The sequence below is a fragment of the Camarhynchus parvulus genome, chromosome 1A (genome assembly GCF_901933205.1).
Source record: "Camarhynchus parvulus chromosome 1A, STF_HiC, whole genome shotgun sequence".
Classification (NCBI taxonomy): domain Eukaryota; kingdom Metazoa; phylum Chordata; class Aves; order Passeriformes; family Thraupidae; genus Camarhynchus; species Camarhynchus parvulus.
The window spans coordinates 16,945,181-16,961,315 of record NC_044586.1 but is presented as its reverse complement, the minus strand read 5'-3'; the positions used below and the strand labels follow the sequence as shown (position 1 = coordinate 16,961,315).

At 44.9% G+C, this 16,135-nt stretch overlaps 1 protein-coding gene across 1 annotated transcript; it reads left to right on the top strand.

The window, feature by feature from the left end:
- The first annotated feature begins 1,457 nt into the window (after positions 1-1,457).
- LOC115910457 (elongation of very long chain fatty acids protein 4-like) lies at positions 1,458-8,992 on the top strand. Its single transcript, XM_030960633.1, has 7 exons — positions 1,458-1,515; positions 2,994-3,181; positions 4,360-4,440; positions 5,136-5,192; positions 6,312-6,426; positions 7,372-7,499; positions 8,784-8,992. The coding sequence occupies exons 1-7, from the start codon at positions 1,458-1,460 to the stop codon at positions 8,952-8,954; spliced, it is 798 nt and encodes a 265-aa protein (XP_030816493.1). The 3' UTR covers positions 8,955-8,992.
- Positions 8,993-16,135: the final 7,143 nt, after the last annotated feature.

Below are 16,135 nucleotides of genomic sequence, written 5' to 3'. Positions count from 1 at the left end.
GGGGGAGGAGTATGTGATGTAATCTTATTCTGGCTAAGTTGCGCGATAACCCCACGGTGCCTGCGGCTTGTGGTGGGGTTTTGGTGGCCACTGCTAGGAGACTGAAGAAGATGGCCTGAAGATCCACCACGGCTGTGGAAGACCTCGCAGGGGATGCACTCACCTCCTTTGTAGAGAGGAAGGCTGCAGCTCCTTGTCTTGCCGGCTCCACCTGCGCTGCGAGCAGCTGGGGACAGCCGTGGAGAAAGGGATGCTTGGAGCCACTTGCGCTGCTGTGGTGAGTCTGCTCCTCCTTCCTGCCTTTGCCCGACGGGTTTGAGGGGAAGGAAGGGAAGTGGAGTGAGCTGGAGTGTGTGTGGATTTTCTGGGGACTTGTAACCATGTGGAATCCCTGAGGGATTGACTCTGAGCCCGCTGATAATCGCCAACTAATCTGGGCGCTAGCAGAGTCCACCCGGATAACAAGGGCATGTGGCTCTGGGTCAGGATAGGTGTGACACCTCCCAGGGGTCTCTGGCTTTGTGTCAGAGGAACACCCCAAGAAGGAGGTTGACTGTAAGGATTAACTGCAGAAGAGAAATTTGGGGGTGTCTGTCACTGACACGATGTTGGGCATGGGTGTCACAGTCTGTGAGGAGGGGTCAAAGGAGTAAATGTACTTTTCCCAATGCCAGCAGGAGATGAACCTGGAGGAAGCTGCCCCTGTGTATTTGCTAATGGAGAGAACTGGATCAGGTAGCTCAAGCTGTTGAAACTAACTGCAGAAAAGTGTTTTCTAGGAGAACTTCCAAGTGCCTTTGAAAACATCTCCCTACTAAAGGAAAGAAGGGAAGAGGAGGATCATCATAATATGTATGTGTATTCTACTTTATATACTATATTACAGAATCTATACAAGATAAAACAAAATTAATGTATAAACTGGGGCCTCAGAAAAACCAAATAACCAGCTTTGTTAACACCTCTGGAGCTGCAGCAGTGCTGAATGAATCCCTAGCTGCCTTCCAGCACTGGGTATATCTAATGCTACCTGTGGAAAGATGCAGTTATGATGCTTGGTGTTTGTCCTCACGTGAATGTTGTGCCCACACTGCTTTAGGAAAAAATGCCACGTGACTGATTTCCCAGTGGTACTGGCAGTTCCCTCCTGGATCTGGCAGATCACATGCAGCTGCTCAGAGCATTTTTTAGAGGTGAAAACTCCATGCAATATCAAAATCTGGAAATTAGATAATAAATTATTAAAGTTTATAAATAAATAAAATCTGGAAGTTAAGTAGCTAATCATTGGGGGGCTTCTCTTTCTTCCTTTTTTAAAGGGGACTTTAATCCTGGTCTAAAAGTTAATTTTTTAGAAAGCAAGCTATTATCCTTTCATTAGCTGTAGTTCTGAGCCTGAGTCTAAAGAGCCTCCTCATTCCTGACTCAGTCAAGTTAATTTCTTTCCAGAACTTGGGATGGCTTCAACTTGGCAGAAAACTCAGGAATTCTACAACTGGATTCTTGAAAGTGGAGGTAGGTAGAGATGCTGTCTAAAATGGGAATTTCTGCATAAACACCATGATCATGAAAACCAAACCTAGAAGGAATGCAATCCTTACACTAGCCCACATTTTCCTAACTAAGAAGATTTCCACTTTTCCTTCTCCATGATCACAAACTTCCCTTAAGTCTTGAAATATATCTCATTGACCCTCCAGTTGGATCACAGTAAGGAATGAAGGGACGAGGAATTTCCCAGTGGGCAAGGAGCAATAAATGCCTGAGATTGTCTGTTGAGTCTGGAGTACTAAAGGAAGTGATTTTTTTTAAATGCATATTCATGTGTCATGGGAAAGCTTAGTTGACCAAAGAGTTAATACTTTGGGGGGTTTAAACTCTTTGTGATGCCAGGAAAACCTGTTATCAAATGAAATATTGGCAGTAACCACTCCTCAGTGCTTGAGATTTGACAGCTTGCAGTGAGGAGACATCAGATTTTCATGAGTTAAAGGCTCAGTTTGGTCCCAAAGGGCTGTGGTGTATCTCTGGATGTAAAGAAAAGCCACAAAATGCCATGAAGGTAGAACAGCAGGCTTGCAGGAGGAAGACATGAGGCATAATGCTCAGACTTTACATAATGCTCAGTAAATGTTTCAGGACTTAAATTTCACAAGGAAGTGTAAATTGTGATTCAGGACTTCTGATGAACTGCTAAATCTAGAAATGGAATATCAAAGAGCTCCTAACACAGCCCATAACAGCCATCATAAAGAACTGGAAGGTTTAGAAGGGAGAGGGATTAACAGAGTTGTCCAGACTGGTATGGCATTTATAAAAAAATGAAGGGGGTTGAGAGAGCAGTGATCACACAGCAAAGGAAAGCGTGAATGGTACCTGGGATGTTTTTGCTGATATAATATATCCTGGGTGACAGCTGGATTAGGAAGAGGTGGCATGACAGAAAATCTCTTCAGTTTCCCTTTGCTGTAGGACTGAAGAGCTGTTTCAGCAGGGATAAGTGTTTTGGCATTTCCCAGTGAATTCATGCTTCTTAAGAGAGCCCACTGCATGAGCAGATATAAAAATGAAGGAGTGGAGAATTTTAGATATCCTGAGGATTATAAGGAAGTAACACCAAGGATTGAAACACTTTTATTATAAAATTGTAAATTTACACTCCTGAAGAGCCACTGTTGCTTTGGCTGCTCCTGTGCCTCCCCACACAGTGTCTGGGATCACTCCTTTCACCCAGAGAAGGCTCCAGTTCATCCCAGGAAAGATCTGCCTTCCAGTATGGCAGTCCATACCCAGAAACTGGGCTAAAACCTTTGTGCTAAATCCTTTTGGCAGAGTCAGAGCAGATGGACTGAGGTGCAGCTTTGCAAAGACACAAAGACACCAATTTTCTTTCTGCAGCGAGTGCGCCAAAGGGAAGTATTGAAATACAATTAAATATATTCGCCCCATGCTGTGTTGAGGTGCCAGCTGTGGCTGTGTGTTTTGCTTCTCAGATCCAAGGACAGACCCGTGGCCACTGGTTTACTCCCCAGTTCCAGTCACTCTGATCTTGACCTCCTATCTCTTCATGGTGGCACTGGGACCGTCCTGCATGCGGCAGCGGCAGCGGCTGGAGCTGAGGGCTCCGCTACTCACCTACAACCTGGCCATGGTGGCATTATCCAGCTACATGTTCTATGAGGTGAGGAGGCAGGATTGGCTCCTAGGTAAACACCTGAGAAGGGTTTGAATTCCAGAGCCTCCAGATTCCACGGTTTGAACAGCTTTTGCTGATGGACTCTGCTGAAGGGAGTGGGAGCTGGCTTGGACATGTTCATGTTTTGCCACAAGAGGAGCAGTATTGTCCTGCTGTGCTTGATTTCCTCCCATTTCTCAATCCCCCTGCCATTCATGAAATTAACATGGAATTTCATTCATCCTGAATGAATGAATTGCAGGTTGAGAATTCCCCATTAGGCACAGATTGTGTGGAGAATGTGGAATGGTCTCGTTTCATCTTGAGTCTGGCTGGTGATGGATCTGTCTCTGAGGATGAGAACCACTGGACTAGTGGAAGGTGTCCCCGCCAAAGGCAGGAGTTTGGGACAAGGTGATCTTTAAGGTCCCTTCGAACAATCTATGATTTTCCAAAGTTGGCAGTTCTCTCCAGGAGTGCCAAGCACTCTCTGTCTTCCTGCTGCTGAGAATGTTAAGAACTTATTTTTCTGCTTGTTCTTAATGCATAAGCCTTTCTACAAGCCTTTTCCCCCAAGTTTATGAAGGCCACTGAAAACTCTTTGAGGGAACATGGCCAAATAGGTTTCAAAAACATTCTGATGCCAACAAATATGCCCTTTTAATTTGTATCACAAGTGTTACATTAACACTAATTGCTTTTGTTTTTGTTTTTTTTTTAACAAATACTGCTCCATCTGAGGACAGGTGTGCAGATTGCTTCGATTGTTCACAACTGAACACTTGATTGTTCAGTTCTACTGATTACTTGGTCCAGTTTATGGCTTTCCAATGAACAAGCAAATGCAACCTACCAGAACAGAACTGAAAGATCTTTGCAAAGGAGAGAAGAGTCTCTCAGAGAGACTTAGAAGCCTAGAATTCAGTATTCTTGCTGACATAGTTTTGAGCCCTCCAGTGATTACACAAAGAGTTACAAATCTTCCCAGGCCCAATTTGCATTTTTTGAGATTTCAACCAGGATGTGAAGTACTTTGTTTTAGGTTTTTACTATTTGTCCATGGATTTTCTGACAGTAACTATAAGACTGAAACCTCACTACCTTAGCATTAATGTGTCCATCTTTTTTGGAACAGATGGCATTGAACAGAAAAGTGATTTCTATTTGCTTTTTGTCTGTTTCAGTTTCTGGTCACTTCAGTCTTGGCCAACTACAGCTACCTGTGCCAGCCAGTGGATTACAGCCGGAGTGAGCTGGGAATGAGGGTACAGTTCTGGAGGAAGCTTGCCTTAGGCCCTACCCTCCCATGGCTAGGCAGATTCTTTTGCTCATAAATAGCAATTTGCATGGCTAAGAAGGCTTTGACTCTGGTTTGTTGTTGCCTGTAAATCTATTCCACTAAATTGTCTCCTTCAACAGTTGTTGTGCTTTGCTTTAGTTCTCTAAAATTGATCATCTCAGTCAACCCAGCCATCTAAGTTTGCTCTTTGACCACTGCAGAGAGGGTGATCTTACCAGCTGAAGTATCAATATTGCAAATCAATTATTGAAATAGATGTGATTCTTTGCATGGATTATAAGGATTCTGGGTGATCTCTTTCCAACAAGAAAACTGATTTTTATATCCTCTGCCTTGTATGACAGAAATCTCACTTAAGCCTTCTTTTAGCAGGGGGATTTAGCAAAAACTATTTCTTGGTCAGCACAGGGGTTTGGGTCCCACCAGCATCAGCTTTCCAAAAATGCTGCATGAGTTTTTTCTCTTTGAATTTGGAGTTACAATGCAAGCATCGCATTATCTTTTCAGTTTTTCAGAGTCTTGCCATCTGGACAAAAAAAAAAAAAGGACCCCTAATTTCCCCCCTTGCTGCAGACCCCGGGTGGGTAGGGATACAATGTGGTTGAAAATGTGTTGATTTTGGGTAAAGCTTTAACCGCCGTGCCTTGTGCTGCCCAGCAGATGGCAAGAGTGTGTTGGTGGTTCTTCTTCTCCAAAGTCATCGAGCTGCTGGATACGGTAAGGAGGGCTCAGCTCCTCAGCGGGACCGGGACTGGACACAGATACTTTGTCAGAAAGGGACAACGTGCCAGAACTGATGTCCTGGGTTGATCATGTATTGATTTGCTGCCTGTCTCCATCCCTTGGCTGCACACACTCCCTCCCCAGCATCCTTCCTGAGGCTGGGCACAGTGTTGGGGAGAGGTATTACCCTGGCTGCTGCCAGGTGGGTCCCCAAAATTTAGCTGCTGATGCCACACAGGTTCTGCTATTGCCTGGCTGGCTGATTAACAGTGGGGCTGAAAAGGAGCTGGACAAGTCCTGGCATCTCTGCTGCCATGGATTTTCCCAGAGCTCTGCACTAAAGGTTTGTCCTGGGGGAATTTAAAGTCCACCTCCTTACACCTTGTTGTCAGGTGTCCTTCTGCACTATAAATGAACTAAGTGACTGGACAAGGCCTCTGCTTGGCCAGCAGAAGACAGCTGTGTCCTAGCCTGAAATTTCTCAGCTCTCTGGGGTGTAAGTTGACAACCCACTGAAATGTGAATAAACATGTGGATCCTTTCTAGGCCTATTGCCAGGGTTTTGGCCGATCCTCTCTCTGTTTGCATCAGGAACAAAAGCAGCTTTTTGCCAGTCCTGAGTGCCTGAAAAGCAGATTCATTTTTTGTTGTGTGTGTATGAATGTGCATGGTGAAATGCAGTGACCTGACATATATTCATCTGGCAAAACCCTTCTGTTTGCTAATGCAAATTCCAGGAGGATTTGGCCATTCAACACAGTGGATTTTCTGTGGGTTATTGTCTGGTAGCAGTAAATATACAAGCTATGTCCTGAAAAGGAGCAGATCCAAGCAGCTGTGAATCGTATGGAAGCTCAGTCAGAGTCTCAGATGTGCCCTCTTTGGACTTTGGGCCCTGAATCCAGACATAAAAATATCTGGGGCTTTGTGGAAGAAATTCTGTCTTCCAGCTCCCCCTACAAGTTCTATTGTGTTTCACCAGTTTTTGTCAACAGCAGAGGAAATGGGTTTGGGAGATTCAGACTCATCATTAGCTATTTTTATAACTTTTTACTGTGAAATTTTTGTCTGGACACATTGACTCAAGGTTTTTCTTTACCTGGCTTCTTTCAGGTTTTCTTAATTCTGCGCAAGAAACAAGAGCAGGTGACTTTTCTGCATGTGTACCATCATGGCTCTATGCTCTTCAACTGGTGGTCAGGGGTCAAATACGTGCCTGGAGGACAAGGTATGCTTGTAAGAAATGCTGCTGCAAGAAAACCTTGTGTTTCTCACAGCTTTTGTGGGTCACGGAGGTAGCATTAACAGTGCAGATGGGCTGACTGGCAGGTAGGAAGCTCACTTACTTCCAAAGGTGAGAAAAACGTGCATTTCAGATGATCCCATCTGCTCAGCTTTTGGGGCTGTTTAGGCTGCCCTGTTCACTCTCTCACCCAGAATAAGAGTGTGCCATCAGAGCAGGTCCAAATAGAAAAAAAATAATATCCCACAGAAGGTCACTGTATATCTCCTCCCAGAGCGGTGCTCCCTCTCTCCCCACTCAGAGGCCCTGGGGCAGCAGGCCAGGTTCTGGCTCTGTTTCCTGCTGTGGCTGTGCCCATTTCTGGGCTGTATCCAGAACGCTTCCCCTTTTTGCTCAACTGGAAGAGAAGCATCTGGGTACTCTAGGTAGGCCCTATACGAGATGCTGGGGCATTCTTTTTTTGGGAAGTCATTTTGGCTACACAGCCTTGACTCCAGAATGGTGCGAAATGCTTAGGTCAGATGATCAAATTCTCTCCTCTGCCTTTGAAGCCCTTCTCTGTCTCTGAACACTTGATATGGGATGGGTATATCACAGATGCCCCAACCTTGGCAGTGTTGAAGGCCAAATGAGATGGGACTTTGGGGCAACTCTAGTGGGAGATGTGCCCTGGGGGTTGGAGCTGATGGCTTTTAAGGTCCCTTCCGACTCAATCCATCCAATGATTCTGGATGCTGAAGAAAGGGAGAAAGTGATGTGCTTCCACCATGTCCTGGTTTTGCATGGGAGGTACGAGATCCCAGATGGAATGTTCATGCACAGAGGTGGGTGTGGTGTGTTTTGGAAGCATCATCATAGTGGCTGTGAGCCCTTCATGGGGTTAGCCTGGAATGAGTCGTGTGCCTTGTTCACCCTCACTTTCTCACTCAGCCTTCTTTGTTGGGATGCTGAACTCCTTTGTCCACATCTTCATGTATGGCTACTACGCCCTCGCCAGCCTGGGACCGCGGATGCGCCAGCACCTGTGGTGGAAGCGTTACCTGACCATCCTGCAGCTGGTAATTAGCTCCAAGTGTTCGCCCCTGCCCTCCCATGGCTCAGGTGTGATGGCCTCTGCTGTCTGTCACCTCACTGGTTCCATCTGCTTGCTGCCCATGGAGGGCAGCATGTCCCCAGGTGCCCTCATGTGCCACTCTGAGAGCTGAAGCCATGGGTGACCTGCTTCAAATGCTTTTACAAGACTATCAGAGGCCTTCAGTGACCATCTCAAAATAATTGTCCACAGTTTTGTAATGGGAAGGGAAGAGAAAAATTAACAATTGAAATCCTCCTTTTTATGTTGTATATGGAACAGTGAAAACAGAGCTTGATGTGGAGAGGTAGGGACAGTGATTCAGGGAAACTGGATTCTCAATAAGGCAGTAGACTGGGGAGCCTTGATTCAGTTCCTTCAGAAAGGAAGGGGGTCTCTAGCTACAGGCAAACAGGCAAGTTAAAGAGAAATATGTGAATTTTACTCTTTCTCTAGAAAATCCCTTTGGATTTTCTTTCCCTCATCTGTGATGAAATTACAAATCTGGAAAACCCCGTGTTTTTTTTAAAGATACAGCATAAATACAATGGTCCAGACAAGGACAATCGTTGTAGGAGAGATTTTTCCACTCAAAGAGAGGCTTTGCAAACCAAAAGTATGCAGTTACAAGGGAAGAGGAAGAGGATATGTGTAAAACAGTGCTGCAGTGAAGACTGCTCCAGAATTCTTATTTAGCCTGCATGGCAAAGCAGAACAAGAAAGCATTGCATGAAATTAAAAGGTATTTCTAATGCAAATTATAGCAAAGGAAAAAAAATATTTAATAGCTCTTTGGTAGGTAGAACTCATTGCTTCGGGGTATTGAGACAGGTAACTTAGTAAAATACAAAAAAAATATTAATGTTGAATGTTTAAATGAATAAAGGTAGTATCTGTATTTCCTCTCTGCAAGTTAACATACAAATCAAAATAATTATGGGTATAACAACCTGATAACCACTGGGGAAGAGGAATCTACCACCTTCACTTTCCATATTCCAGCATCTCAGTTACTGCACTATGGCAGAGAAATGGGCCAAGGGCAGGAGAGACTGGATTGGTTAAACCTTCAGGTTCGATGGACATCTTTCCTGGTGGGAAAGCACTGCTAAACTTGAAAGGAAGGTTCCCAGAGCTGTCAGGAGAGGCAAGCAGGTGATCCTGTGGGTTGAGGACACTGCTAGGATGTTGTGATGGCCTTAATGGCCAGCTGAGGTGTATCTCATGTAGGTTCCCTAATCTGGCTGCTTCTTTTTTCCACCTCTTCCAGTGCCAGTTTGTGGCCATTGCTGCTCATTCTTCCTACAACCTCTTCACAGAGTGCCCGTTCCCTGATGGCTTCAACACTGCAGTCTTCCTCTACATCCTCAGCCTCCTGTCTCTCTTCCTACGCTTCTACTATCAGACCTACATCAGGGGAAAGAGGGAAAAGCTGACTTGAAGGAAATCAAAGAGGACAGAGAGCGCAGCCTGATGAACATGAGCATTCTCTGCTGCTTGTGACATGGTTCCAGGAAGGAAATATATCTGGGGAGTGTGTGTGAGGCTCACGTCTAGCCTTCAAATATCCCAGGTTAGGGAGAAGAAAGGAACGATGTAAACTCAGGGATTAAGGAACTGAGGAGCACACTTAATTAAGCTGAGGCTAAGCAAAGCCAAGTAGTCACAAGCATAGCAGGCTTTGGGACATTTGCAAGATAAGGTCTTTTTCCCTTCCATCTTTAACTTGGTGTCCAAGGTCTAGCAGCCAGCTACAACTCCCTGTCTCATTTCTTAGGCTGTAGAGGGTTTCTTTGCATCCACAGAACTATCCCAGCTTGTTGTTGTAGGTCAGGCAGGGTCATGTGCCTCCAGCCCAGAAATCAATGTCCAGGTAGCAGCAGCAGCCAGGAATCCATAGGGACTGCAGGATGGACACTGCACCCCACCCTGTCCTGCTGAGGAAGCTGCTACTAGGCCTGGGGTGGTCCTGATGGTTTAACTTCTTATCAGTATAGCAGCAAGGAAATTGGACATTAGGTTGTCTGGCTGGACTGGTGTCTTCACTGTCCTGAAGCTAAAGAAGGCATTATTAGCACTTTCATCCTAATAAGAAACCAGTGCAGTAAGAGTCACCATGTCCCATTTTCTGGAATGCTCATTTCCCTTTGGTTGCTCTCATACCAACAGAGGATTTTAATGCATGAAGATACTTGGTATTGCTCCTTGTAGATGCCATAATTGAACTAGAAAGAATAGATTGATGTTCCCTTTTCATAACTTTTTTCTCCAATTTGTTATTATTTTTAATACTGTTATTTTAAAATTTTGCTTCTTGTCAAACATAAAGAGTTTAACAACACCATAAGCAACCACCTCCCCTACCTAATTGTATAAGAATTAATGTAAAATGTATAAAATCAATTCATTGGGTAGTGCAAAGCTGCATAGCTCCATTGATTTTAAGATATCACTAATTGGCTTCTTTTTTTTCGCTCCTAAATCAACTACAACTAGAATTTGACACTTATATTCATCTGCTGACTGTTAAATACTGTTAAAGTTCTGGTGTGATAGTACTTTCAAGATCCTAATTAAACTACAAAGTGGTAATTATTGATTGAATCCTGCTCAGCAATTAAAAACTGGTACTACAGAGTAGTGGTATTTTGCAAAACACAAAGGTGTTGAAGGAGAGGATTGGAATTAGTGACATGATGCATTGCCATTGCCAAGCCAAATCCACCTCAAATATAAAAAAAGTCCAACTCCACTGGGAATGTCCAGAGGACTAGATCTGGCCTGAACCTAGCAAATGGATGTATCCCAAAAGACCTGTGTGCCCTTCACCAATCTGGAGTCGAGTGGCTACAAGAAAATAAATTCACCTTGTTCTTCGCTGCTCTGTGCTCATACCCCAATCCTTTTCTTCAGCCCCTCCACACACATACGGAAGATGAAACAATATTCTGCCATTCCTCACCCTCCTCCCCTTCACACACAGCCACTAAGGACTTGTTCACACTGTCACAAGGTCATATCGTCAGTGTCCTTCCTTTGATTTGAGCAGTCTCTCTTGTGGTTGTGACTGGTGAGTATGAGAATCACTGCATCCGTGCTGGGGAAGAGCAATCTACCACCTTGGTTTTCTTCCTGTCAACTATTTTTCCATGCAAATAAATTAATAAATAGTGACACTTTCAAATACTGGAGTTCTTCTTCTGTCAGAATTTTAACTAGCAAATCCCTGGGTGGGTCTTTCATTCCTCCCTTTGTTTGGAAAGACAGGAAAATGGGATCTGCTGTGCATCTAACATATTCATGTGGAGGGTTTCCCCTGGGGGCTCTCCAGAGCTGAAGACTCAGTGCAAGTAAAGCTGTTTCATTACTCTTGTCCACCTAATGATTCATTTATGGCCCTCTCCTGCTTAAACCATCAGTACCTTTGGCCCCCTAGTTTTGTGGTAGAGCATTTCCTGCAGCTGGCTAAATTATCTGTGCTCACAAAGCAATAAAATCCTCTTTTTCCTATACATGAGTAGGTTTCAACCTCAGTTGCCCCTCACTTTAATGTTTTCAGAATGTAGTAACTAAGTTCACTCATAATTTTTTACCAGACTAAGCATCATGTATTTTGATTTTCCTTGATTCATGACTGCTTAAAAATTGGAAATGAGCATGAAATCTGAATGAGGTTACTCCTTGCTTTTCCACTCTTAAAATACATGAATTTGTAAACATGCCATTTATCTTTTTTTAATGCAGCCTATGCAGCTTAATTGTGTCTATGTATGACAAAGCAATGTTTTCTGGATTGTCACTGGCCACACAGGTGGTAACAAAACATGAAAGTACAAATCTGTCACCTGACAGCTTGAAGTGACTGATCACCTAAATCAGACACCGCCGACACCACTTGTTCTAGACATGAAACCTTTGATTTATTCCTGTCCCTCTTCCTCACAGCCTGAGTGAGTGGCCTGATCTTGAATGAGTAAGAGCTTTTTGTTGGTGTGACTTGGATAGCACAGGATGAAAATGAAATATTTTCAGTTGAATGATAAGGAGGGATTGAGTTCGCCCAGAAACACCATGCTTTCCATACAGAAACAGACACTGGCATGGAGCACAGCTGTTACAGAAGCATTGATGCAAGCAAAATCAGCTTGTGAGGATATTTGCACTGGCAGTGAAGAAAAATTGCAGTGCTATAGCTGAGAGGCTCTGCAGGTTACTCCTTCAGATTGCCCTTGTTTGTCTTCATTCTCCTGTTTTAAAATTGGGTTGTCCTAGTTGGAACTGTCCACCTGGGCAATCCCGTTGTAACAAAAAACCTGAAAGCACAGCTATGTGCTCCTGGAATTTAACAGAGAGTAAAGGCACCAAATGGGATTTCCCCTCTAAAATCAAGTCCCTGGAATTAAATATTACACCACAGAAGAGCAATGGAAATAAAAAGGGGTGGGAAATTATAAATTGCAAGCTTGGATGGCTCATGCTGTCTGGTAGAGTCCAAAGCTTTGAGGAGGGGTAGAAAATACCCTGTCACAGCTGGATTTGTGAAAAACCTCTGGGCCAAATGCTGGTTCTACCAATATGAGTGACAAAGGCTGGAGCTCCTCTTGGATGAGGCTGGCACAGCTGTGTGGAAAGCAGCACGCTCAGCTCCACAGCCATGTTTACTGGGGGCAGGAGTGCTATTCAATCCTACAAACAGATGACTTTTGAGGGCACGGTGGTGTGTAAGTCTCCCTCTTACAAACTGTGGGTCATTAGATGTTCGTCGAACAGTTTACATGAACAAGATGTAAAGCATAGTGCAAGTAGGCTGCTGAAATGAATAAGCTTGATATCTGGTAGTGCTCAGCATCTTTCCTGCTGTTCCAGTCAATGTAAATTATGGATGTTCTGATCAAATTACTTTTGAATTAAGCAGACCATTTACTCAGTGCCTACTTTCTCTCTGAAGATAAATGAGAGGGATTCTCATTTTAATCAAAACAAAATACAGAAAAGAAAATCAATTACTATTTAATGTTTTTTCCATCCCCGTGTGATGGAAAGTTTCCAGAGGAACTTGGGCTTAAAATTGCAAAGCAATATAAAATGCAGGGACATGGTTGGGTTTTAGCTATTGGATTTTTTTTATATATACTATTAGAAAATATGGCTGTATTGTTTGGGTTTTTTAAGGCAAAAGAATTATTCTAAACAATTAAACAAGCAAAAGCAGAATACAGATTGCTTCACCCAAAAAATAAAAATCTGTTGATACAGATGTAAACCACCTAGAAGCCAAACATTTAGAAAGATCAGCCAGCCCTATATATAGAACAGTGTGAATGTGCTGAATTCATTAATAAATAGCTTCATGGATTAGGGCTTGATAGATGGAGTGCTCCATCCAGATGTTTATTGTGATTTGTCAATGGCCTGGTACTTAATCCTCCTGGACAGGAAACACGAGTCTTTTCTCTAGGGTCTCCCCTGGGGACTGTGGCAGTGCCTCCCTCTGGCCTGAATCCTCTCAGCACTGGATGAGGCTGCCGTGGAATTAACCAAGTGGCAGAGGCACGGATTTGCCTTTAACCCTTTCGGTTTCCTCTCAGCTTCAGCTGATTTCCTAACCATCTGCCACAATCTCGCCGTTTTTTAGTCAACATATGGAAAAGGAAAAAAGGGAGTCACCATGTCACCCAGGGATCCCTGTACCCATAAAATGTGCCAAGGGAGGCACATGGAGTCCCATCAGCACTGAGGAGGAGGAGGGCTGTGGGCAGCCTTAAGACCTTGGTGTGCCCCACTTCACTGCTCAGCATCGTTTTTTCATTTTTGTTATGCTGCCACTCCCTGTCAGTGACAGGGATGGCCCAAGAGGTAGTATTTGTGAGAAGACTGATGTCCCCAAGATGTCCTCGGCCAGGGTACCAGAGAGTGTAGTGTGTGTATGAGTGAGTTTGGGTGTGGGTAGGTGAATGCAGACAGTCCCCACAGCTCATTTCTCAGCATGTGGGACCTCTCTGTGGGATGGATCCTTCATCTTGCTGTGGGACACTGAAGGACAGCTCCCAGCAGCCACACCTGCTATGGAGTGGTACAGTGGGAGCTGCAGTGAATGCTAGGTTTTGTTGTGGATGTGCAGGATTATAAACGACTGATTTCCTGTGTTCAACTTCTGGCTAAATCACAAGTACAAATGTGGACAAATAAATTCTTTTCAGGGACTGCCTGGTTAAAACATCAGTAGCACATCTCAGCACTATCCTTCCCTAGTCTGCATGTCATCCTTTCTCTCCAGTACCTTGACTTTCTGCTGCTCTTCAGGAGTTTGTCTTTACACTGAGCTGAAAAAATGAGGGCTATTAAATAAAAATTGTCCTTTAAAATTCCCTGCTTGGAGTAGATGTTCCTTCCCCTTTAACATCATCCTCCCACATTCTCTCGTCCCTTTGCTCTGCTCTTCTTTCGTACCCACACATACAGACACTGTAATAGATTCTCAGACCTTTTAAAGCTGCAAAGAAAGTAGCTACAAGTTACTCAAATGTTGTACAAGCAGCTGTATTTTTCTGATCTATCAATTAATAATGTACATTTTCTTCATAGGGTTTTCTGCAAGGCTTTAATCCAAGTGAATTTGGGCAAGTCTTTATTTTTCTTTGCACTTTAGCATAATCCCATCTGCCTTCAAATTCAGGATGTGAACACTGCAACTTGATACTTAGAAAAGCTAGAAACTTGAGCTAGAACTTAAATTTGGTATGGTCCCTTCCAGGCATTCCCTGCTATTGATAAAGCAACGGCAGAATGGATACAAACATCTGAGAGGCAGCAAATTACTGCTCTTCTGTACACTTTATTCTGCTCTGAGTGGTGCCCACCATCACAGATGTCTGAGGATGTTTTCTCCTGAAATAATAAATGGTTATTCCTGAGGCAATATTTGGAGGGAGAATGCCTTGCTGACAGAGCTGGAAAACTAGAATAGTTTTCGAGTGTACAAGCCCTACTGTGGTTGTAATCCCTGATATGCACTGGTAGCAGATCCGCCACTCCTTATTGGAGTGCACAGCTGCGTCTGTGGTGTGTCTGTATTTACCATGGGTTTTGCTAGCCCCAGAGGGTGTTATCCTATATTTTGCAGGTTTAATATGTTATCCCATTAAATAACTGTAAATCAAAGGGCCGTTATTTTGAAAGAAGAATTTATCTTCTACATAATTTTGCTTCTAGGAATTACTGGTGTGAGTAAAGCTGTCGTTTATTCACTGGCACACTGGCAAAACAGGTTGGCAATTCTGTGCTCAGTTGTCGGAGATAAAATGCAAGCCACCACTTACAGAAACCATTTAATACAATTATGGCTTTCTATTTTGGCACTGCTTTTAATATCTTTGGGCAGATTTCATACACAGAGGTAATGTTTTAAATTAGGGGAGAGCCACTAGTCACAGTGAATCTAGGTGAAGTGTTTGATGGAGCTATGAGTGGTAACATAAGGATTTAAGAAAAAATGTCACTGTGATGCCAACTGGAAGGCAAAATGGTCACAATTTTGTTGGAAAACCAGAAACTCCACAAGAGTCGTGTATATATACCTATAGGTTCTAATCCTATAGTGTTTATATACATATTTAGTGTATTTCCCTGCAGACCTTAAGTAGAATAGATGACTTCATGGCTTCAATATAGCTAGGAGGATCTTAAGATCGACTGTATTACTGAACTGTAATTGTATCATTGTGTAAAGCTGCTGGCTTCTCTTTAATAAAATGTGCATCTACTGAAATGTTTTAGCCTTGGATGTGGGTTTAAGAATGCATCAATGGGAAAAGTGTTTGCAAATGTTAACATGAAAACAGCACGGCAGAAATGTCGTTTGCTGGCTTGGGAAGCACCTTTTGGAACCGCACTAATTCAGCGAGAAACTCGAGGGAGCAGAAACGGGGAGAGCAAACGCAAAGCAATCCCTTCCTTTGTTCTTATTTCGCTGGGGAATGGGGAGGGGGGGGACACACGCCAAGAGGAGCCCGGAATCTCCGGGGCTTTCAGTTTTGATTTTCATTAGAGGTGAGAGGATGTTTGCAGCCAGAAGCGCCCGCGGCGAGCAAATCCACGCGCGGGGGCCGCTCCGTAATCCCCCGGCGCAGCGGGGGCGCGGGCTGCGGAGCGGAGAGCGCTGTGCCCCGAGCCCCCGGCCCGGAGGGCAGCTCCAGCCCCCTGCCCGGGCGCACGTACTGCCGGCGCCCAGCCTCCCGCACCTCCGGAGCGGTGGCCCCGCCGCGCATCCCCCGCCCGGGCACCTGTGGGTATCCCCACTGCCGGGCCCCGCTGCCCCAGCGCGCCCGCACCCCGACGCGCAGCCCCTCGGCGGGGCGGGGCGGGGCGCGGGGGGATGCGGCATCCCAGCTCCCTGGGGTGCTGCCGCTGCCTGCGCGGGAGCGCGGAGCAGGAGGGATCCTCTTTGACGTCAAGCGACCATAATATAATGATCGCTCGTTCATATCCGGGTCCCCGGGCAGCTCCCCCGGGCCGCGCTCGGCCGCGCTTGGCGGCGCACTGAGTGGAGGCGGGTCGGCCAGGCCAGGGCAGGGCAGGGCAGGGCAAGGCAGGGCAGTGCGGCCGCCCGGAGGTGGCCGGCGG

What these genes read in the sequence shown, in the direction of transcription:
- LOC115910457 (XM_030960633.1), top strand. Translation starts at nt 1,458, where the DNA reads ATGGCTTCAACTTGGCAGAAAACTCAGGAATTCTACAACTGGATTCTT. An exon ending in CTGGATTCTTGAAAGTGGAG is followed by an intron (nt 1,516 to 2,993) that starts GTAGGTAGAGAT and finishes TTTGCTTCTCAG; the next exon opens with ATCCAAGGACAGACCCGTGG. An exon ending in ACCTGACCATCCTGCAGCTG is followed by an intron (nt 7,500 to 8,783) that starts GTAATTAGCTCC and finishes CACCTCTTCCAG; the next exon opens with TGCCAGTTTGTGGCCATTGC.